This window comes from Nicotiana sylvestris, chromosome 5, assembly GCF_000393655.2.
Source record: "Nicotiana sylvestris chromosome 5, ASM39365v2, whole genome shotgun sequence".
Lineage (NCBI taxonomy): Eukaryota > Viridiplantae > Streptophyta > Magnoliopsida > Solanales > Solanaceae > Nicotiana > Nicotiana sylvestris.
This window is the reverse complement of record NC_091061.1, coordinates 159,086,024-159,105,869: the sequence shown is the minus strand read 5'-3', so window position 1 is coordinate 159,105,869 and position 19,846 is coordinate 159,086,024. Positions and strand designations below refer to the sequence as shown.

Here is a 19,846-nt window from a genome sequence, read left to right as displayed (position 1 = left end):
AGTGCGGCACCCATTGATCTTCAGGGAGAACAACAGGATTTATGAGTGAGGAAACAGCTCCGGTATTGATGAAAGCAATAAGTCGAGTTGGTTTATCCCATTTGGTTGAATAGACCTTGAGTTCTACTTGAGGAACGACTATGAGAGCATTGATCTCCTCTCGGGCTTCGATCAATGGTTCTGAAATTTGGTAGTGATCATTGCCTTGATCTTCATAGACATCAAGAGAGAATAAAGTTTCTTCATTAGGTTCATCATCCACAGAGAATATGGATTCAAGGTCCTCCTCTTTTCCGAGATGTATGCCTCTGTAATCTTCAATCTCTTCAAGGAGTTTGACAGATCTTCTCGATTGGGGATAGTTTTTAGCGAAATGTCCAATCTTGTGGCAAATAAAACATCTATTTTTTCTTGTGAAAATTTCCTGGCCTTCTACATCTGAAATATTTTGTGCATCTCTTGGACTTGATTTTCCGTCTGGAATTCTTGGCCATTTGAACCTCCTAAATTCTCTACGTCGCCTAGATGTGTGGCAGAACATCCTGACCTTGTGATTAGGTCAGATTTGCGGCATGCTTTGTCAAGCACTGGATTGTGTTGGATAATTTGTTTTAGGGCAGAGCGCTTCGTACAAATATCATCTAATGCGACGAAAATAGCTTGCCTGATATAACCAATTTGAGCGATTGTTATAGACTGAAAATTTTCTTCAATGATGGTCATGGTTCGGCTTGCCAACAACTTTGGAAGGGAAGAGACAAAGGCTTGATTTAGATTGATGTCTCCACCAATCTCAAAGTATATCTTCGCCATTTTTTGAAAATGTCTGTCAATGTCATTTCTATTGAATGATACACACTTCATCTACAAGAGTTGTCTTCGCATTTTCTCCTGTCTTTGGCTAGTATCTCCGCAGAAAACTTCATGTAGGATTCTGATGTTGAAGGCAAAATCTTGGGAAGTAATAAAAGTATTTTTGTCTTGAATTCCAAGTGAGTTCCACCAATCTCTGAGAATTCCTGAGAACCATGAAGTGAGTTCTGACAGGATGATATACTTTTCTCGTTCCACCAAATTTTTGGTCACCATCCAAGTATAGAAGTCTTGGATCCTTTGAGGCCATCTTGAAACCTTGACATCATTTAAGGTGAAAGTGTGGAAGCCAGTTCCAACTAGTTTTGACTCCATGGGCTCATATCTTCTTTCTAGGATTGGTTCATCTGTCATGCCTTCTTGTTCCTCATCTACTTCATATACTTTTGGTCTCTTAGCTGATTTACAAATATTGGGGGATTGTCATCTTTGGAAGAGTTTGTTGTGGATTCATTGCTTGATTGAGAGCTATCTTCCATCGTTTCATCGTCTGATGAATTCAGAGATTCCAACCATGGAGTATTTTCTTCTGATATGTATATTGGCTGGGAGATATAGAGGTCTAGAGCCTTCTGGTCAGAAATCATTAGATTTTCGGGGTTCGATCCTTTTGAACTTTCTCCTTAGTCTCGCCTTTTCTTTGTTTGTTTTTTGCCGCAAAAGCGTACTTCCTTTCCCAAACCATTTTTGCAATATCAAAATCATATTCTTCTTTTAAGGGTTGGATGAAAGTGATTGGATTTTGTGAGGTAGATGGAAAAGTAGAAAAGGTGTAGTCTAATTTTGGTGCGGAATATGCTTGTGGAGACACAGGGTAGAAGGTAGATTTTGAGGAAAAAACCGAGGTCTTTTGTGGCTCAAAGTGGTCATTTCTCAAAAGTTGAATTTGTTCTCTGATGGAAATCGTCTCCTTTTATTGTTGTTGGAAAAATTGGAAAAGTGAAGTTCTTGGAGGACAAATCTTGTATTGTAAATTTGCCAACCTCAGTTCCAAGGCTTTGATTAGTCCGGCATGGTGAGACGATGTTTGCTCCATCTTTTTCTCAATTGTTTCCACTTTGCTCATCATTTTGTTTTGTGTATGGGCCACATTATTTATGGTGTTGCCAATGTTGTTCAACACCTTGTTTTGGCAGATGGAGTTTTCTGATTGCCAGTTCATTATTACTTCGATGTCACTTGTTGTGGGTTTTTCTCCAGTAGGTAGCACTATGTTTTTCTTGGGATTTTTTGGAGCATAGCTTATACCCTCCTTTTCAAAAGGTTGGAGTGAAGGAAAATCTAGGGTATGACTGGATCTTGAAGGACTTAGCATGAATATCTATGGTTGTGTGGGATTTGTGGTTTTTTGAGTTGGTGAAGTTTTAGGTTCAGGTGGCTTTTAGATTATGGGGTATGAGCTGATGGTGATTTGGATTTGGGTGTGGTTTCACTATCCTCCCAGCTTGGAGTAAATATTTCTGGTAATTTTGGCCATTCCTAGGGTGTTTAACTGACAAGAAATTCATATTTACTTGGATGGCTTAATGAGCCAATTGAAGGATCTGTATTTTCATATTTTGCTCGAAATTGTTTTTCAGTGGTCTTCCCCCTTTTCTTGGATTTTGGTTTGGTTTTGTTGAGGCCGAACCATTCCCAATGGCACTGGTGGTGTTCATCATATTCTCCAATTGGATCTTCCAAACAGTCTTGGCAGTCACAATCAAGATCCCAAGGGTTGTGTCCCGTAAAGGGGCATTTGAACCACCAAGCCCTTTTTCCTTCTCTGTCAAAATTTTGACACCAATCATGTTCTTCCATGATGCTTTGTATATTCCAAAAGAACTCTCCATTAGGTTCATGGTATGTATCTGGTGTATCTTTGGGTTGAATCATTTGGCAAGAAAAGATGGTTTTATTGGGTTTTTTGAGATGAAAATGGTCAAAGCTTTTGCAGACGGTTTTGACATTTCTTTTGGTAAAAGTTGGTTCACCAGATTGCAGAGATTCCTTCGGCTCTCTTAACTTTTCATAATTTGTGATCCAGGAATCAGGAAGAATTTTGACAAGTTCATCTCTGGAAATTTGTCAGGGTATTTGGGTGCACATGGTGTTTCCTTTGGTATCATCAATATTTAAGAGTAAAGCATTTTCTCCTCCGGGAAGGCAAAGATCCATGACATGATTTTGGACTCGCCACGCCATTTGGTGATGAAGAGTGGCTTGGATGGAATCTTTGGCTTGAGGGGCTCCTTGGATTTGGACTTGGATTTTTAATGCTTCGGTTAAGTATGTTTCATAAAGGGACATGTTGAAATTTGGAAAGATAGTTATGAAGACAGTCCCAACATTCAGGGTAACTTCAGCAGTACCCAAATTTGCATGTTGGTACTCCAAGTATCTTGTATCTAGAAGAGAAAGTCGAGCTACAACAGGTTGACCTTTTCTTCCGTGATATGTTAAAGCGATTCAGATAGCACCAAAATGGATATGGGTAAAACCATGATCTCTCCATTGCCTGGGAAAATCATCTGGGATTTGAAGGGTGATAAATTGTTCCTCTCGAGTGGCAAGAATAGGACGCTGGTCAAGTTTCGAGGCAACAACATATTCTTTAACTCCTTTTGGTTTGTGTTGGACTAAGGAACAAATTTGGGTCCAAGGTGCAAATGATTTTTTGGTTAAATCTGAGTAGGGGTTTATGAGGGGTAGTTCAATGGAGGATACTTTTTGTTCATCGGACAGGATATCTACTTCATAGAGGTAATCATATTTTTTGGACAAGGTTTTATATAGAGTAGGAGACATATTCATATTTTCTAGGGAAGATGATAATGGAAATGACTCAGACATATTTAGTAAAATGTTCCTCCCTCCGAAATGATGGGCTGACTCTGATACCATAATAAAATGTGCGTCCTTAAACACTGTTGGCCAGTAAAACCCTACTTCTAGAACTTTTGCTGCCGTCCTGAATCCTCCAAAATGTCTGCCATATGCCGATGCGTGACGTGCCTGCAAAACAGAAGATTGTTTTATCTCGGGGACACACCTCCAGATCATATTGTCAACACAAATTCTAAGCAGATAAGGTTCATCCCAGTAATACATGCGACAGTCGCGGTAAAAATTTTTCTTTTGCATAGAGGAAAGGTTATAGGGAACTATATCGCTTGCTAGGTAATCAAAGTCTGCATACCATGGTACTTCCTCAAGGCTTATGGCGAGTAGCTGCTCGTCTAGAAAGGTTTCCAAAATATCCTCTGCCTCAACTAAATTTTCAGCTCCTTTAAGTCATGATAGATAATCAGTGACCTGGTTTTCCGTGCCCTTACAGTCATGAATCTCCAGGTCGAACTCTTGTAGTAACAGCACCCAATGAATCAGGTGTGGTTTGGACTCCTTCTTTTCAATCAAGTACCTAAGAGCAGTATGATCCGTATATACAATTACCTTACAACCGATCAAGTTTCATCTGAACTTGCCGAATGCGAACATCATGGCCAACATCTCCTTTTTAGTCACAGTGTAGTTCAACTGAGCTCCTCTCAACATTCTATTGGCGTAGTAAATTGGGTACATTATTTTGTCTTTCTGCTATTCTAGCACTGCCCCCACTGCATAGTCACTGGCGTCACGCATGAGTTCAAATGGTTGCTCCCAGTCGGGGGCAACAATGATGGGTGTTGTGACTAGCCTCTTTTTCAACTACTCGAATGCTACCCTGCAATCATCAGAAAACATGAAAGGGTGATCTTTTTCTAACAACTTACAGAGAGGGTTGGCAATTTTTGAGAAGTCTTTGATGAATCTCCGGTAGAAACCAGCATGCCCGAGGAAGCTCTTGATTGCCTTGACTGATGTGGGGGGTGGCAGCTTTGATATCACATCAACTTTAGCACGATCCAACTTGATTCCCTTACTTGATACTCGGTGTCCCAAGATTATACCCTCTTGTACCATAAAATGACACTTCTCCCAATTAAGTACAAGGTTAGTCTCCATACACCTTTTCAACACTCGGGTGAGGTTTGTAAGGCACTCATCGAATGAGTTTCCTACCACTGAGAAATCATCCATGAACACCTCCATTATGTCCAACCATGTCAGTGAATATGGCCATCATGCACCTTTGGAATATGGTGGGTGCATTTCATAGGCCAAAAGGCATCCTACAGAAGGCATAAATTCCATATGGACATATGAAGGAGGTCTTCTCTCTGTCCTTTGGTGCAATGGAGATTTGGTTGTACCCTGAGTACCCATCTAGAAAATAGAAGTGGGACCTCTCTGCCAGTCTGTCAAACATCTGATCAATGAAGGGAAGTGGGAAGTGGTCTTTCCGGGTGGCCAGATTTAATTTCCTATAGTCCATACAAATTCTCCAGCGTGTGATGGGGAAAATGATTCCCGCATCCAACCACTTAATAACCTCCTTCTTTACCACTTCCTTCATGTTGGGGTTCAGCCTTCTTTGGTGCTCCCTGGAAGGTTTGTGGCCTTCTTCCAACAGAATTTTATGCATACAATATGCCGGGCTAATCCTCTTAATGTCTGGCATGGTCCACCCAATGGCAGTCTTGCACTCCTTAAATGCCTGCAAAAGGTGTTGTGCCTGCACATCTAACAAACTAGATAAGATAATAACAGGTAATATGGAGTTAGGTCCTTGGAATGCATACTTGAGATGGGCGGGTAGTGGCATCAACTCCAGCTTTGGTGGTTCTTCTATGGATGGCTTGGCTGGAGGAGTTTCTCTGTTTTCTAAGTGCAGGGGCTCGAATTCAAGTGTTCTCTCCCAAAACCCTCTGCCCTCTAGAGCCATCACCCATTCTGCCAATTCTTCCCCATTCACCTCATCTAAATTCACAAGACATGCAGCAAGAGGATCCTCAATAGTCGATGTCTCATTATCCTCTTCCACGATTACATCCACGACATCAATAAGAGAACAATTGGCGAATTCACTTGGTCGCCTTATAGATTTCTGCACATTGAATGTTATCTCCTCATCATTCAACCTCATCTTGAGCTCCCCAGTTTAACAATCAATGAGGGCTCGCCCTGTGGCCAAGAACATACTTCCCAAAATTATGGGAATTTCTTCATCCACTCTACAATCCAAAATCACAAAATCTGCAGGGAACACAAATTTCCCTACCTGTATTAACACATCATCCAAAATACCCGAGGGTTTTTTCATAGTTCTATCAGCTAACTGCAACAACATAGACGTGGGTCTAGCTCTTCCAATTCCCAACCTCTTATAGATCGCCAGAGGCATAAGATTTATGCTGGCCCCCAAATCATAGAGTGCCTTGGCAAAGGCAAAGTTACCAATGGTGCAGGGAATTGTGAAACTCCCTAGATCAGACAACTTCTCAGCAACTGGTCTAGTCACCACATCACTACAGGTCTGAGTTAGAGTCACTGTGGCCAAATCTTGGAAGTCGAATTTTTGGGACATCAAGTCCTTCATCATTTTTGCATAACCCTACATCTCCTTCAAAGCATCAATTAATGGAATATTTACCTGGATTTGTTTAAATATGTCCAAGAATTTCTTGTATCGTTCCTCTTTCTGGTATTTGGCTAGCCTCTACGGGAATGGTGCTGGAGGTCTCTTCTTCCCAATGATTTGGGTTTTCTCTTTATCAAACACCACCTCAACTACTGGTTGCTGGGCTGTCTCGGCTTCTTTCTCAGCCTCAATCTGTGTGATGGTTTCTTCCTGGGCAGGCTGTACTATCACCTCTATCAGTTTTGCTGAATCATCTAGCTCAATGGGCACTGGTACAAGTGTATCAGCCTATCTACTTTCTCGAGCCCTCTCTTGCTCCAAGTCTAAGTCTCTGCCATTATGTAGATTTACTGCCATCAGCTGCTTCAGGCCTTGATCTTTTGAATTTACCTGGGTGTCTGTAGGCAATGTCCCTTGAGGACGATTATTTAAAGACATCGAGATCTGACCCATTTGCATTTCAATATTCTTTATGGCTGACTCATGTGCATCTACTCGTTCACTCATTTTCGCATTTGACCCAATAACCTGCTGCATCATTGCCTCGAGTCTAGCAAACCCATCTTTCTGTCTCCCACCATGTTGCTCCTGAGGAGGATGATAACCCTGCTGCTAATTTTGGTTGTTGTATCCTTGTGGCCTTTGGTAGGGCGCCACATTATTGTGAGGTCGCATGGTTCCCATATTTCCATTGTTGTGTTGTGGCTGGACTGGACTGTATGGCTGATTTTGCTGGCCCCAATTCTGACCACCCTGTCTCTGGCCCCCATAATTAGACATATAATTCATGTCCTTAGGGTAATGATGATGATCACTTTCCGTATTCCACTGGCTACCAATTGGCTGACTAATGCAAGATGTGCATAAGCCCCTATTGGTGTATCTACAATATGCACCTGCTGCTTCTGCCCTGACTCTTCCACCTTTTTAGTGAGTGTGCTCATTTGTGTCAATAAGGTGGCCATATTTTCAGCAAGAATGTTGGCTAGATCTAAGGGCACTGAGTGAACTACTGGAGTGATAGGTGCATTCCTGGATGTCCACCCCGAATTCTGTGCCATCTTGTCAAGCAGTATCTGGCTTTATCTCCATGTTTTGCTCAAGAATGCTCCACCAACTGAAGCATCAACATTAGCCTTCACGCTATCTATTAGATCCATGTAAAACCGCTGCCCCAACATATGGTCTGGAATACCGTGGTGCGTATATATAACCAGCATCCCTTTGAATCGTTCCCATGTTTCTTGCAATGCTTCCATTGGTTTCTGTCTGAAGCTCAAAATTTCATTAATTTTCTGAGTAGTCTTTTTAGGTGGATGAGTCTTATTCACGAATTTCTTGAATAATTCTTCCCAAGTCGTGATGGAATTAATAGAGAGTGAATTTAGCCAAGTCTGGGCAACACCTGTCACTGAAAATGGAAATAACAACAGCTTTATTGCTTCCTGAGTTACATTGGGCTGCCTTTGAGTTTTGCAGATTGACAAGAAATTCTTCAAGTGTTGTTGAGGATCTTCAATGTATGACCCCGAAAATAGTACCTTGTTTTGCAACAAGTGCAGCATGTTGTTTGTGATTTGAAAAGATTAAGCCTGTATCTGCGGGACTAATATCGCTGTGGCCAAGTTATCTGCTGTGGGTTGCGCACAGTCATATAAAAGAGCCTTTGTCACTAGAGGCGCTACTACCTAAGCAGCTGAGTCTACCACGTTATCCCTGTTGTTGTCTCTGTTGTTTACCTGGTCTGCCATGTCTGGTTCAGGTTGTTCAGTTGATTGTTTTTCTGGTTGGCCCAATTCAAGGCCTTGAAAACTTTCTCGGGATCTGATAATGCTTCAAACACTTCACCAGTTCTCGATGAGTTTCTAGGCATGCACATGTACAACCAAGTTAACAAACATTAAAATTTCAATGTATGGATTGAAAATAGAGAAAACTAACTACACTAAGATATTTTGTATTTCTTTCAATTGTAATTGATAACACTGTTAATTCCCCGGAAACGGCGCCAAAATTTGATCATGCCCAACTATGCCTTATAAAAAGGACAAGAGGTCGTTGCAAATATAATTTGGGTATTTAGCCCAGAGTCGAATCCCACAGGGAATTAACCTATCTACTACTGTTGTCAAACTTACTGAATTCTCCATAATCAAGTTCCCAGATATTTTGAATAACACTTGGTAATATTTCTACTAACTATAACTGAGTAAAATTAACTAAACTAAGAGCTAACTATGACTGAGTTGTAAACAAATAAGAGAAGGATCTAAAGTTGTGATTTCCCCTATTGATGGAATCCCTACCTGTTATGTTTCGTATAGACTTGCCTAATCGTCTCTATCAATCATGAGCACTCTTCTAGCGTAAATATCTCCCAAGTAATTACGATAATTTACTAGACGCACTCTCCCAAGTTACGCTAGCTAGCTTTTCTTATAGCTCACTTAGATCACACCCAAGGTTTCGTTATCCCTAATCCCACCTTTAAACCCTCGGTTATTGATTCCTCATATACTTTGGGAGTGGTTTTGTTCAACAACTACCTAAATATGCACTCTCTCCCGAGTACTACATATTAAATAGGCACATCTAATTGAGGATCCTAACAATTAACTACAACAAGAACGTAGTTGAACAAATAGAGATTAAACTGGGCAAACTATATTAATAAAACAAGAAGTTCATCCCTCAACAGGTTCCATCAAAACCCTAGACTAAATAATTATCTACTGATAGCAAAGCAAGATAAAATCATAAAATTATTCATAATTCGTAAATAATGACAACAAGAAGAAGATTGAAAAACTCTAATGGTGTCTTGGTCTTCTCACACTTGTTCTTGCCTCCAACTCAGTCTAAAAACAAGCTTAACCTTTTGCTTGGTCGAGTTTGTTGAGTTTATATAGGGTTAGGATAAGTTTTCCTCGATTTACACTTAAGTTCCTAAATTTTTGGGCAATTACAAAGTCGACCACAGTCGCGGCAGAACGCAATGCGACCGCGGTGAAATGCCTTAGTTCTGCCTCACTCGTTTGGCCTACCGCATTCCAGCCACGGTCGACCGCGGTCACGGTGCCTCTTGTCCAATCATCCTTTGCCTTTTTCTTGATTATTTTCATTTGGGTTCTTCTTGATTGGCCTTATAACCACATTATTGACTCCAAAACACTCCATAGTCTCTTCCTAACTTGGATTAGTTCCTGCAAAGCAAAAGAACACTAATTAGAGTATTTTGTTATCATTTTGCATTTAAATCAACAATAAAGTATGGTTCATTTAGAGTGTAAATAACGTCTATATAGCCTACTATCATGGACCAAGCGAGACCAGGTGTTTACTTTTGTTGGTTTTTTCAATAATGACCTAAATTGAATTCTTTGCAATCGTGGGTAGTTCCTAAGGCTTAATTTGAATCGTTTGGTTGGTAATTTTCTAGATTCTATTGGTTCAGAGGCTTGTTTGAAAGAAAACTCCATGCTTGAGCTTTGAGTTTGGTCTTTGGAGTGAGGTAAGTGTCGTGGTTAACCTTGACTTGAGAGAATAAGACTCGTTTGTCTATTTGCTACATGTCTAGATGTTGGGTCCAACGTATGACGAGTACTTATGCGTTGTTGTCGGGTTAACGCCTGCGGGTGGGACTTGGTTCCTTATAATTATTGTTTTCTTTGATCATGTTATTAATGTTTTGTCTAGTATTGTTAAATTGATCGCTCTTATCATGTTTACGGATTTTTGGTAATCATTGAGCATTGATTCCAAAGTTGAGGTTGGTATTGTGGAACCAAATGTTGAAGTAAGGCTTGTTCTTGTTATTCTATCTCTCTGTTGTTATTTGTTCATTGCTTTATGGTAAGAGAGAGTGTTAATGCATGAAGAGTGATGTTGTGCCATATTGTGAATGTTAATGCACGAAGGGTGTTGTCGTGCCATGTTATGAGAGTTAATACACGAAGGGTGATGCCGTGTCGTTTCTATTGATTTACATATTGAGGTTAAGAGTAAAAACACGAAGGGTGATGTCGTGCACTTTTCTTTACTGTGTTTAATTGTTTTCATTAGTTCAAGGCATATGGCTATTACAGTTATCATTGCTGATGTGATTCTTTTAAATTGTATCCCCACTCAGCATGTCCCCCTCTCTATATTACTTGTCTAGCTTTTGTTTGCTGCTATTTGTACATATACTGTTGTCTGCACAGGTTTATTAGGTATGTGTCTTGTCAAAGCCTCGTCACTATTTCGTCGAGGTTAGGCTCGACACTTATGAGTACATGGGATCGGTTGTACTCATACTACACTCTGCACTTCTTGTGCAGATTTTGGTACCAGTCCTAGCTGATCGTGAGGTTAGCAGCTAGACTTGCTTTTCAGGAGACCCAAGGTAGATCTGTTGGTGTCTGCAGACCCTGGAGTCTCTTCTTAGCCTTATTATTTTAATGTTTCTTTTCTTTCAGAATAGTGTATTTCCTTTCAGACTCTGTTTGTAGTAAATCATAGTAGCTCACGAGTTGCGAGTCCAGATCCTAAATGTATAAGGTATTATGGTTTTTATGTTATTTCACAAATTAGTTTTAGCTTCTATTTAGTTTAATTGTTCTTGCTATTGAAATTGGTTAAGTTGGCATTAAGAATCCTCTAATGTTGGCTTACCTAACAAGTAAAATGTTAGGCACCATCACGGTTCCGACGGTGGGAATTTCGGATCGTGACAAGTTGGTATCAAGGCACTAGGTTGCCTAGGTTTCACAATTCACGAGCAGACTTAGTATAGTCTGGAGGATCGGTACGGAGAAGTTTGTACTTATCTTCCAGACGCTATGAAGTTTAGGAACAAATTTCATTTCTGTTATTCTCTGTCATGCGATTTTGTTCTCTCATTGCTAATTGAACTCTTCTACTCTTGTTCTCTTACGGATGGAGAGAACACATACCGCATCTTTAGTTGATTAGCAACCGGAGCCCCTAGTGGTAGCTCTTATGAGGGGCAAAGTTCGAGGCCGAGGCCACGCCAGAGGCTGAGGCAGGGGAAGAGCTCAACATAGAGCTCGAGCACCAGCACCAGCAGTGGAGCCTTAGGTGGAGTTTGATGAGGAGGTTCCAACCCAGACTGTTCCAGCAGGACCTGCTCAGGTCCCGGAGGAGTTCATCGCCACCCTATTGCTTCAGGACACTTTGGTCCATTTGGTGGGCTTTATGGAGAGTGTGGCCCAGACTGGCACATTTCCTATGGCACCAGCCATCTTTCAGGCTGGAGGAGGAGCACAGACACCTCCTACTCACACCCCGGAGCAGATGACTCTCTATTATCAGACTCTAATAGCTCAGCCAGTTGGAGTGGTATAGCCGGTTGTTGCGGCACAGGCCGGTGGTGGATCAGCTATGTCTTCTGAGAGCTTATTAAGGCTGGACAAGTTCACCAAGATCTTTCTAGTTCACTACAGTGGTGCACCTTCTGAGGACCCACAAGATTATCTTGACCGCTGCCATGAGGTGCTACGGAACATGGGGATAGTTGAGACCAATAGGGTCGATTTTGCTATGTTTCAGATGATGGGTTCATGGTGGAATGATTTTGTATTGACCAGACCAGCTGGGTCGCCTGCTTTTACTTGCGACCAGTTCTGTCAGATATTTCTTGAGAGGTTACTTCCTATCACACTGAGAGAGGATTATCGCAGGCAGTTCGAGCATCTTCGGCAAGGCAGTACAACCGACTCTCAGTATGAAACCCATTTTGTAGATCTGGCCCGACTACTATTCTTCTGCTTCTTACCGAGAGAGAAAGGGTGAGGAAGTTTATTGAGGGGCTTGCGCAGCCTATCAAGTTGAAGATGGCCAAGGAGACTGGGAGTGAGATTTCTTTTCAAACAGCCGCCAATGTTGCCAGGCAAGTTGAGATGGTTCTAGCTCAGGGGAGTGGTCAGGGGTCTGACAAGAGGCCTCGTCACTCCGGTGGATTCAGTGGAGCCTCATCAGGAGGCCGAGGTACTTTTGGTAGAGGCCAACCTCCCAGTCCATTTCATTCAGCACTCCAGGCATCCTAGGGTGATTCAGGTGGCCGTGGCCTTCATATGCATTATTCCGACCAGCTAGCCTACAATGCACCACCATCTCCTATTAGTGCACCTCCACTCCAGAGTTTTCAGGGTGGATACTCCGGTCGACAGGGTTAGTTTCAGGGTCAGCAGTTACAATAGCCAAGATCTTGTTATACTTGTGGTGATTCGATGCACATTGCTAGATTTTTCCCTCGTGCATCGAGCAGTTCTCAGCATCAGGATTCTCATGTTATGGTCCCGGAACTGAGTGCTTCACCACCCGATCAGCCAGTTAGAGGTAGGGGTCAGGCAGCCAGAGGTGGTGGCCAGGCCATTAGAGGTGGAGGTCAGGCTGCTAGAAGTGGAGGCCAGCCAGCTAGGGGCCATCTTAGAGATGTAGTTCAGAGTGGTGGGGACCAGCCCAGTGCTATGCTTTTCCAGCCAGGCTCAAGACTGAGTCTTCTAATGCCATCATAATCGGTACTGTTGGCCCAAGTGAAGGTTTGTTTTGAATATTGACAAAGGAAGCTCAGGCAGGAACCAAGTCCATCCCTATAGACACAGGCATAGTCGATCATGAGGGATGCACGTGAAGGAGATAAGCTTAACTTGTAATAATTGATATATCCTAATTGAAAAGGTTGCATAAGTGATACGGAGAAGGCTCCTTGATCAAAGAGAACACTATCCAAGATAAGAGAGGAATTAGAAGTTGAGATCAACTCGAAATCTTCCACCAAGGAAGAGTAGCATTAGAACTCTAGTTATTTCTTAGTCTACTAACTCTATATATTGCAGGATGTTCTCATTTTACTGGTATGCACAAACGCAGAAATTAAACGTGAATTGAGGGAAAAATAGCAATGCATTTTGCAAGCAGTTCGTGTGTGATTCAAGTGTGCAAACCTGAAGCTACATGAACCAGTTCCAAGTGTCTGTCTTTTATTTTAGGTCAATTGTAGTAGATGTTTTCATCTTGTACCTTTCAGCTTTATCTAGAGGCAAATGTTATAGGTACTCAGAGTATTCAAGTTAGAGTTATCTTGAAGTTGTCGCAACAATTAGCAGTTGTTTTCCACAACGAGATTAGAGTTTATCCTAGGTTTACAAAAGTGTTTTGTAAATGTAGTTTTTGGCTCAGTGATTTAGTGGAGAGTTTGGAAAAATCCTACTGAGAAGTGGGTCGTGGTTTTTTTTACCTTTTGAGCCAGGTGTTTTCCATGTAATATACTTGTGTTCTCTACTTTTCGCATTTACTATTTCAACAATAGTAGGTTAAGGAACACTTAGAAGAACCAAGTCCTTCCATAATCAGTTTAAGCAAAAAATTGGATACCACACAAATCACTTCCTCCCCCCCTTGTGTGGTATTGAAGTTAAAGCATTAATTGGTATCAGAGCAGGTTATCCTTAAAGAGGCTAACACCTTTGGAGAAGATCAAGATGAGTGCACCATCTCGAAATTGGGAAGGACAGTCCACTGCTAAGCCACCACACTTCAATGGCCAGTACTACACCTGGTGGAAAACAGAATGAGAGATCACATCATAGAAGAGGACTATGAGCTATGGGACATTTTCACTGATGGTCCCCTAGCTACCATGAAGAAAAATGTTGAATGATTATATGTGACAAAAACAAGAGCTGACTGCAATGCTGAGGACTTGAGGAAATGAGAGAAGAATGCTAAGGCCAATAAACGACTTGTGTGTAGACTTGGTCCAGACGAGTACAGTAGAATTCAAAGTTCTACCACTACTAAGGAAATTTGTGACAGTTTGTAAGTGGCTCATGAAGGAACACCTCAAGTGAAGAGGTCCAGAGGAACACTACTATATTCTCAATATGAAAATGTCACAATGAAGGAAGGGGAAGCCATCCAAGAGATGTATATTAGGTTTACCACACTAACAAATAAATTTAAGTCTCTTGGAAGAATTATTTCTGAAGAAGACAAAGTTGAGAAGATTTTGACAAGGGTTTTATCAGTCACTTGGGAGAGTAAAATCACGGCCATTCAGGAATCAAATAACATTGCCACTTTTAACTTGGATGAGTTAATTGAAAATCTCACTGCTTATGAACTTAGAAGGCAAAACATGAAGATGGATGTACCCAAGAAGGAAAGAAGCCTGGAACTAAGAATCACTAAAGGTTTTGAACTAGAAGATGATGAAATGACAATGATCACAAAGGATTTCAAGAAGTACCTAATGAGGGGAAAGGGTCCTTCAAGAAGTGGAAGCTACAGTAAACCAAAGGTTCCTGAAAAATAGACCAATGAGGGTTGCTACAAGTGTGGGAAGACTGACTACCACATCAAAAACTGTCCTCAATGGGAAATTGAATGGAAGAAGGAAAGAGCTGAACGAAGAAACAGGAAGAAGGAACATGTTCAACCCAAGAAGAACAAAGGATCAACAAAGGTTATGGTTGTTGCTTGGGGAGAAAGCTCAGATGAAAGTTCAGATGATGAAGATGGAGATGAACAAGCACTTATGGCCATTGGAGAATCTGATGAGGAATCTGAGGTAAGTGTAATCCATATCAAGGACAAGATTAAATTTTTGTCTAAAGAAAAGCTATCTGAGTTACTTTAGATTTCATTGATGAATCTGAGGATGTAAACAATGAAAAGGAATAATTGTCTAAGGAATGTGTGATTTTGAAAGAAAAGTGTAAGAACCTGGAACTTAGGGTTAGTAGGACTGTAAGTGAAAATACTGCTTTACAGAACCAGGTTCATGCACTTGAATCAAATGTCCTAGAGCTTAGATTTAAAAATCTAAAATTGAAATTAGGAGCAGGTAAAAAGAAAGCTGATCACACACAACTCACTTTGGAAAAAAATGTAGGAAAAATGAAAGATGAGTTGTACAAAAGAGATGAGAAGATAAGAGTCCTAAAAGAGGATCTAAGCAAGGTTATGCACGAGCTAGACAGAACCTGTAAATGGAACAGGTCCTCCGATACACTCTCATGGCTACATGAACCATAGTAGCAACAATAGAGGACTTGTCTACGGGACCCCTGCACCTAAATGGGATCCCAAAAGCAAGTACCTCACACTTCCTGAAAATAATATTTGCACACACTGTGGTAAAATCGATCACTATAAAAGTGAATGCACTGCAAAAAAAAGGCTAGTCAAAAGAATAAAAAATTTGTTCAAGGGAAAAATAAGCTGCCAGGTTGGGCTAAAAACAATATGATTCACCCGTTTGCCTATAGAAAGGGACCCAAACTAGTTTGGGTTCCTAAGACTAACCCTTGATTTCCTTTTGCAGGTCCAAGTGAAAGGGAGAGACCAAATATGGTACATGGATAGTGGCTGCTCAAAGCATATGACAGGAAACAAGAACCAGTTCCTTTCACTTGAGGACCTTAAAGGAGGTAATGTCTCCTTTGAAAATGGAAAGAAAGGTGAGATCATTGGGGTTGGAAAGGTATGTAAGACGGATTCTCACTCTATTGAGAATGTCTACTTGATAGATGGCTTAAAATATAGTCAGTGTATCACAACCGTGTGATAGAGGTAACTTGGTAGCATTCACCTCTACCAAATGTTTTATGATAAATCTTATCACTGACAAGATTGTTTTGCAGGGAAAAAGAGTAAACAATGTTTATATTCTAGATCTGTCCACACTTTCAAGAAATGAACTCACTTGCTTAAGTGTGTTGGACAATGATCCCCTCATTTGGCACAAGATACTTGGACATGCAAGTCTGAGTCAACTCAACAAATTAGTTTCCAAGGACTTGGTGATAAGGTTGCCTAACATGAATGTTACATCCCCTACTTTAATAGTACGATGAGTCGTAGTAATCCATATGAGCTTGAAGGGACTAAGACAATCCATGAGATTATAGAAAATTTGCGACTATGTTATTGTAAGATTCCGTAAGTTTAACAACATCAATGCTGTTAGATACATTTTCATATGGTATTTATTTTGAGTGAAACATTTATTGTAGAAAAAAAAAGTTTAAGAAATATGATTTTATATAGTTATTAATATTACTGCTTCCAAATATGCTTTAAATTATACACATAATATGAGAAAGTTTAAAAGATTTTTTTTTATTAAAGATAGAAATTATTTTCTCACAAGAAAAGAAGGTTAACTTTTTACCATTTTAAGAATTAAGCGTATGAAAATTTGTACTCTTTATATGTGATTAGGAAAATTAGAAGTTGAGAATATATATATAATTTTACATGGATGTTTTAATAATAGTGTATGTATTAATTTTATATAGTACCACATGACCATGATAGTAAAGTAAATTATAGTATGATATATAAAGTATATTAAAAGGGAGTAGTATTTTAAGTAATCTGAGATGATTTTTAATTGTGTGGGTAATTGGTTAATTATCGGGTAACTGGTCATTACCTAATTAATTAATTGGTTATGGGATTAGATTAAAGCCCCTCCTCACCCCTACGTGGCAGCAAGACACCAACCAAATAAATGACTCTTGGTCATTTATGATTAGGTGGCATCCAAATGTATTAAATTCAAGATACTTCATTTCTAGGATCTTGAATACAAAGACTGCAATCAGACATCCTTGTGAATTTGGCGTCTTAGTTTCTATTATTTATCCTTGACTTTGGATCATATTTTGATTAATGTGAGAGAAGATGGATTCCTCTCAAAGTACTAGGAATGGCTCGAAACTCTTAGCCTGTTGTTACTTCTATAATGGAGTAATTCTTTTGAAAAGTATAGACACTGATATAAATAGCACACCAAAAAAGATAAAAGTTGCTAACTTGTGGCCTTCAAATTCAAGCTATGTAGAGTTTTTCTACTTTAAAACATCTGGAAGTTAGTATCATATAACTCATAAGCTACATTGTGGGAGAGTTCTAAATATTACTGATATTGATAACAGTGTTGAAGTAAGGCACAAAGGGCTTGGACTTAGGCACATTTGAAGTTCTTCCCTATTGATATTGATAACGGTGCAATCTTTCTCAAGAATATCATACGGATTTTTCCTACTCCGATCTTACCATCACATGTTTGGTCGTAATTAACTTATGTTAGAGAGATTGTCAAGAGAATCGACTCAGGTATATTAAGGCTATCCCTTCTTTCCTTTTGGCATGATCCATATGATACAAACGAAACGAAAAAATGCCCAACTTCCCCAAATGACTCTATTCATAGAAATTCTAGAGATGCTTATGTTCTTGATTCCTCATGTGTCATATTATTCTATCATCTATTCATGGGTATCAGAAAAATATGTAAGTTGAAAAAAGTTTACTTCATGATATTACTCAAAGGCATAATGGTCTTATGATTTTCCAAGAGATTTTATTGACATACTTCTCATGCATTGAATTCATGTACATTCACCCATGACCAGATGGCATTATATATATATATATATATATATATATATATATATATATATATATATGTGTGTGTGTGTGTGTGTGTGTGTGTGTGTGTGTGTGGGATATGGGAAAATGTTACGGCATTATATATGCGCCACCACTTGATCAGCTGGTATACGATGATGATATTATCCACAGTGGCTGAAATAATATAATGGGATGTCCTCAGAGGCTTGATGATGTTATGTACGTACAGACCTATGCAATACATGATATTTATACGCATATGCATGATATTATAAATATTTCATGATTTACAGAGCTATCCAGACTTACAGGTTGAGTCCTTTACTCCATGTTTCTTCCATGTCCTCTTTATTCTGATTTGCATGCCTTACATACTCGGTACATTATTTGTACTGATGTCCTTTTGTTGGGGATGCATTTATACCTACATATATAGATAATCAGTTTGACGAGCCCTCATAGTAAACGAGATTGGCATTCAACGAAGGACCGGTAAGACTTCACCTCATTCGGAGTGCAGCCGAGTCCATGAGTCATCGCGTTAGAGTTTTTCTACGGACTTATGGGCAGGCTGGTATCTTGTCCCATTTGATGTCAAATAATCTTAGAGGCTTTATAGAAAGAAGTTTATTTTTTACAATATGTCAGAGGCCTTGACGGCCTATATGTATTCATATTTTAAGAAAAATGGCTTAGTGATACAGTGTTATCCCACTTACAAGTTGTCCATTATGAGTTGTGGCCGTGTGGGCCCATGATAGTTACAAAAGGAATGAGTCCAGCTAAATCGACCTATGTATGTTCTAGTTTTGATCGAACGATCATGAGTTACAGAGAGGTTTGCTCGGGCAGCACGACACCCGGTTCGAGCCACGCCTCTCCAGATTTGGGGCGTGACAATCAAGTTCAAGAAAGACAAAGTTTGTGAGGCTTGTGCAAGAGGAAAGCAGGTAAGATACTCTTTTAAATGCAAGAAAGTGATAGGTACCACCAGGACGATGGAACTGGTCCATATGGATCTCTGTGGTCCAATAAGAACATTAAGTAGATGTGGTAAATATATGTGATAGTGCTTGTTGATGATTACTCTAGGTTTACTTGGACATTGTTTTTAATATATAAGGATGAAGAATTTGATATGTTCACTTCTTTTGTTAGAAAAACTTAGAAACAAATAGATAATCAACTTGCATCAATTAGGTCTGATCATGGCACTGAATTTGAAAATGATAAATTTGCTGAATTTTGTGATTAGCATGCATAGATCATAACTTTTCTGCTCCTAGTACTCCACAACAAAATAGATGTTACATGTCGCATTTTCGTACGTTAAAAGTTTCGTCTTTAGTTAATTGATGTAGACTCGGGGATGAGATCATCTTGATGTTAACACATTTATATTATTTATAACAAGCAATGAATAAGTGTTATGAAGGATAAAGGGGTACACGAATTAAAAAAAAATCAAGTTTCGTTGAAAGTGGCCAATTTGTAATAAAATACGGGTCGAGCGATAATACCCGATGATTATGAACTAGTACCATGAAGGTACCATATGACTACGGTAGTATAATGTATAGAATATATATATATATATATATATATATATATATAGTATATTAAAATTAAGTAGAATTTTAAGTAATTTATGGTAATTTTTAAATTATGCGGGTAATTGATTAATTACCGGATAATAGGACATTACCCAGTTAACTAATAAGTGGATAATTTTTTTTATAAATTATACCCCCCCCCCCATTGTGGAATAAAGCCACAATGGCAAAAAAATGACTCTTGGTCACTTTTGCCAGATGGCTACCTATGTAATATAACCAAATCATGACTTAAGTTTAAGTCTTAATAAGACTTGTAAACCTTATCCATGAGACTTGGTATGAATTCTTTGTAAAAGCTCCAAACAACAATCTGTCTTTGGTCTAAAACCAAAAATGTTGAAGCAGAAGCATTTCGTTTCAAAAACAAAGCTTCATCAGAAGAATTTTGTTCGAATTTCAAAGAATCAAATAAGATTTCGTTCTTCAATTTCAA

At 39.6% G+C, this 19,846-nt stretch overlaps 3 protein-coding genes across 3 annotated transcripts; 1 reads left to right on the top strand and 2 right to left on the bottom strand.

Moving 5' to 3' along the window:
• Positions 1–5,005: 5,005 nt before the first annotated feature.
• LOC138869558 (uncharacterized) lies at positions 5,006–5,878 on the bottom strand. The gene has a single exon (XM_070147185.1). The coding sequence runs from the start codon at positions 5,876–5,878 to the stop codon at positions 5,006–5,008; it is 873 nt and encodes a 290-aa protein (XP_070003286.1).
• Positions 5,879–5,893: 15 nt separating this feature from the next.
• LOC138869557 (uncharacterized) lies at positions 5,894–6,334 on the bottom strand. Its single transcript, XM_070147184.1, has one exon. The coding sequence runs from the start codon at positions 6,332–6,334 to the stop codon at positions 5,894–5,896; it is 441 nt and encodes a 146-aa protein (XP_070003285.1).
• Positions 6,335–14,273: 7,939 nt separating this feature from the next.
• On the top strand, positions 14,274–16,233 carry LOC138869556 (uncharacterized). The gene is made up of 5 exons (XM_070147183.1): positions 14,274–14,675; positions 14,772–14,945; positions 15,149–15,337; positions 15,702–15,860; positions 16,021–16,233. The coding sequence occupies exons 1-5, from the start codon at positions 14,274–14,276 to the stop codon at positions 16,231–16,233; spliced, it is 1,137 nt and encodes a 378-aa protein (XP_070003284.1).
• Positions 16,234–19,846: the final 3,613 nt, after the last annotated feature.

Coding starts and splice junctions, on each gene's coding strand:
- LOC138869558 (XM_070147185.1), bottom strand. CDS start 5,878: ATGAGGTTGAATGATGAGGAGATAACATTCAATGTGCAGAAATCTATA.
- LOC138869557 (XM_070147184.1), bottom strand. CDS start 6,334: ATGATGAAGGACTTGATGTCCCAAAAATTCGACTTCCAAGATTTGGCC.
- LOC138869556 (XM_070147183.1), top strand. CDS start 14,274: ATGAAGGAAGGGGAAGCCATCCAAGAGATGTATATTAGGTTTACCACA. Junction 14,676..14,771: donor GAAGCTACAGTAAACCAAAG/GTTCCTGAAAAA, acceptor GAATGGAAGAAG/GAAAGAGCTGAACGAAGAAA. Junction 15,338..15,701: donor TAAAAGAGGATCTAAGCAAG/GTTATGCACGAG, acceptor TTCCTTTTGCAG/GTCCAAGTGAAAGGGAGAGA.